The sequence below is a fragment of the Nerophis lumbriciformis genome, linkage group LG18 (genome assembly GCF_033978685.3).
Source record: "Nerophis lumbriciformis linkage group LG18, RoL_Nlum_v2.1, whole genome shotgun sequence".
In the NCBI taxonomy this organism is placed as follows: Eukaryota; Metazoa; Chordata; class Actinopteri; order Syngnathiformes; family Syngnathidae; genus Nerophis; species Nerophis lumbriciformis.
Genome location: NC_084565.2, coordinates 38,668,331 through 38,672,500, shown reverse-complemented (window position 1 = coordinate 38,672,500; position 4,170 = coordinate 38,668,331). Strand labels below are relative to the sequence as shown.

The 4,170-nt window shown below is 28.3% G+C and overlaps 1 protein-coding gene across 1 annotated transcript in view; it reads right to left on the bottom strand.

Moving 5' to 3' along the window:
- The window catches only part of espnla (espin like a), a 14,704-nt gene extending 10,534 nt beyond the window's left edge, over nucleotides 1–4,170 (bottom strand). Inside the window, exon 1 of the mRNA XM_072915054.1 lies at nucleotides 3,983–4,170. Within this exon, the coding sequence (XP_072771155.1) occupies nucleotides 3,983–4,170 (188 nt within the window). The remainder of the gene's footprint in view (nucleotides 1–3,982) is intronic.

The window sequence follows — 4,170 nt, the reverse complement described above, 5'->3', positions numbered from 1 at the left end:
AATTCTACACACAATACCCCGTAATGACTATGTGAAAAAGTTGTTTTTTTGTTGCTGTTTTTTAAATAAATAAAAATAAAATAAAACAAGCATAAGTATTCACAGTGCTTAATTTTTGTCCTCAAAATTCTACACACAATACCCTGTAATGACTGTGGAAAAGTTTAAAAAAAAATATATACATAGAAAATAAAAACAAACATAAGTATTCACAGTATTTAATTTTTGTCCTCAAAATTCTACACACAATACCTCGTAATGACTATGTGAAAAAGTTGTTTTTTGTTGTTTTTTAAATTAAAAAAAATTAAAAAAACAAGCATAAGTATTCACAGTGCTTAATTTTTGTCCTCAAAAATTCTACACACAATACCCCGTAATGACTTGTGAAAAAGTTTTTTTTTTTAAATAAAAAAAAAAAACAGGAAAAAAAACAAGCATAAGTATTCACAGTGCTTAATTTTTGTCCTCAAAATTCTACACACAATACCCCGTAATGACTATGTGAAAAAGTTGTTTTTTTGTTGTTTTTTAAATAAATAAAAATAAAATAAAACAAGCATAAGTATTCACAGTGCTTAATGTTTGTCCTCAAAATTCTACACACAATACTCCGTAATGACTATGTGAAAAAGTTGTTTTTTGTTGTTTTAAAAAAATTAAAAAACAAGCATAAGTATTCACAGTGCTTAATGTTTGTCCTCAAAATTCTACACACAATACCCCGTAACGACTGTGGAAAAGTAGTTTTTTTTAAATAAAAATAGAAAATAAAAACAAACATAAGTGTTCACAGTATTTAATTTGTGTCCTCAAAATTCTACACACAATACCCCGTAATGACTATGTGAAAAAGTTGTTTTTTTGTTGTTTTTTAAATAAATAAAAATAAAATAAAACAAGCATAAGTATTCACAGTGCCTAATTTTTGTCCTCAAAATTCTACACACAATACCCCGTAATGACTGTGGAAAAGTTGTTTTTTTAAATTAAAATAGAAAATAAAAACAAACAAGTATTCACAGTGCTTAATTTTTGTCCTCAAAATTCTACACACAATACCCCGTAATGACTGTGGAAAAGTTGTTTTTTTTAATTAAAATAGAAAATAAAAACAAACAAGTATTCACAGTATTTAATTTGTGTCCTCAAAATTCTATACACAATACCCCGTAATAACTGTGGAAAAGTAGTTTTTTTTAAATAAAAATAGAAAATAAAAACAAACATAAGTGTTCACAGTATTTAATTTGTGTCCTCAAAATTCTACACACAATACCCCGTAATGACTATGTGAAAAAGTTGTTGTTTTTTATTTAAAAAACAAACAAAAAACAAGCATAAGTATTCACAGTATTTAATTTTTGTCCTCAAAATTCTACACACAATACCCCGTAATGACTATGTGAAAAAGTTGTTTTGTTGTTGTTTTTTAAATAAATAAAAATAAAATAAAACAAAACAAGCATAAGTATTCACAGTGCCTAATTTTTGTCCTCAAAATTCTACACACAATACCCCGTAATGACTATGTGAAAAAGTTTTTTTTTTTTTTTTTTTTAAATAAATAAAAATAAAATAAAACAAAACAAGCATAAGTATTCACAGTGCCTAATTTTTGTCCTCAAAATTCTACACACAATACCCCGTAATGACTATGTGAAAAAGTTGTTTTTGTTGTTTTTAAAAAAAACAAAAAAAACAAGCGTAAGTATTCACAGTGCTTAATTTTTGTCCTCAAAATTCTGCACACAATACCCCGTAATGACTATGTGAAAAAGTTGTTTTTTGTTGTTTTTTAATTAAATAAAAATAAAATAAAACAAGCATAAGTATTCACAGTGCCTAATTTTTGTCCTCAAAATTCTACACACAATACCCCGTAATGACTACGTCGAAAAAGTAGTTTTTTGTTGTTTAAAAAAAAAAATTAAATTAAAAATTAAAACAAACATAAGTGTTCACAGTGCTTAATGTTTGTCCTCAAAATTCTGCACACAATACCCCGTAATGACTGTGAAAAAGTTTTTTTGTTGTTGTTTTTTAAATTAAAATAGAAAATAAAAACAAACAAGTATTCACAGTGCCTAATTTTTGTCCTCAAAATTCTGCACACAATACCCCGTAATGACTATGTGAAAAAGTTGTTTTTTAAATAAATAAAAATAAAATAAAACAAGCATAAGTATTCACAGTGCCTAATTTCTGTCCTCAAAATTCTACACACAATACCCCGTAATGACGGTGGAAAAGTTGTTTTTTTAAATTAAAATAGAAAATAAAAACAAGCATAAGTATTCACAGTGCTTAATGTTTGTCCTCAAAATTCTACACACAATACCCCGTAACGACTGTGGAAAAGTTGTTTTTTTAAATAAAAATAGAAAATAAAAACAAACATAAATATTCACAGTATTTAATTTTTGTCCTCAAAATTCTACACACAATACCCCGTAATGACTATGTGAAAAAGTTTTTTTAATTTTTTTTTTTTAAATAAATAAAAAAAACAAAAAAAAAACAAGCATAAGTATTTACAGTGCTTAATTTTTGTCCTCAAAATTCTACACACAATACCTCCTGATGACGGTGAAAAAGTTTTTTTGTTGTTATTTTTTTAAATAAAAAAAAAAACAAGCTTAATTATTTATTTTTTTACACATTTTGTTATGTTACAGTCTTATTCCAAAATGGAATAAATGCATTTTAGTCCTAAAAAATCCACACACAATACCCTGTAATGACTATGTGAAAGTGTTTTTTTTGTTTGTTTTAAAAAACACAACTAAATGTAAGAAATAACATGTACATAAGTAATCACAGTGCTTTTCTTCTTCCACATTTTATTCTAAATTGGAATAAATTCAACCTGATGGAGCTTGACAGGTGCTGCAAGAGGAGAAAGTGCCCAAAAATAGGTGTGCCAAGATGGCTGTGATTGCTGCCAAAGTGCGTCAACGAAGTGTTGAGCAAAGGCTTTTTCATTTTTAATAATCAGGTTCTCGGTCGTATTTCAATTTGGGGGCAGGGGGGCTGAAAGAAAATTATGTTAATGTTTAATCTGGAAAATAAAAATCTGAAACTGGGAAAAAAAATGTATGAAAATGTAAATTTTTTTATTTTATTCTGAAAAATCTAAATCTGAAACAGAAAAAAAATTAATGAATCTGTAAAAATTATATTTTGATTTAAATAAAAATCTGAAACTGAAAATAATAAATGAACACGTAAAAAAATATATTTTCATCTGAAAAAGAAAAATATAAAACTGAAAAAATAAACCAGGTGTAAATAAATAATAATTTAATCTGAAACAGAAAACTAAAAGAAAAATGTTTTTAAATAATCGTGTAAAAAAAGAAAAGAAAACTGTTTTAAGCTGTAATTGGAAATAAAAAGGAATATGTAAAACATAATATCTTATTCTGGAAAAGAAAAATGTACATGTAAAAAATGATAATTGAATCTAAAAAAGAAAAATGTAAAACAATTGTTCTTTGTTCAACTGTTCAATTTTAAATGTGGAAACAATCATCCAAATAACTTTTCCCATTGTCATGATGGAGTAATGTGTGTAGAATGTAGAAATAAAAGTAACACAAGAACATGTGTGAATACTTTTCCAGATGCAATGCATATGTCATACTGCCCTAAAATGTCATATTCATAAGACCAGTCAACAACATAATGATAAAAAAATAAATAAAAAAAAGATGATATAGTGGGGGAAAAGTTGACATACACTTAATGTCACATGGACAAAGATAAGACCTTCTGGAACGTTCTGTGGTAAGATGAAACAAAAATCGAGCTGTTTGGCCACAATACCCAGCAATATGTTTGGAGGAGAAAAGGTGAGGCCTTTAATCCCAGGAACACCATGTATACCGTCAAGCATGGTGGTGGTAGTATTATGCTCTGGGCCTGTTTTGGGTATTGTGTGTAGAATTTTGAGGATACGGAACAAGGCTGTAACAAATACTTTTTTGTTCCGCCCTGAAGATTCATGAAGCGCATGCAGGACTCGGTGGAGCTGCCAGGGAAGTCCCCAGGAGACTGAAGGAGGTGAAGAAGAAGAAGTGAAAGCCACCCACCTTTCTGCTCCTCCAGTGTCAGATCCTTGCGTGCTGAGGCGTCTGCAGCGATGAAGATGTGCTCCTCCAACACCAT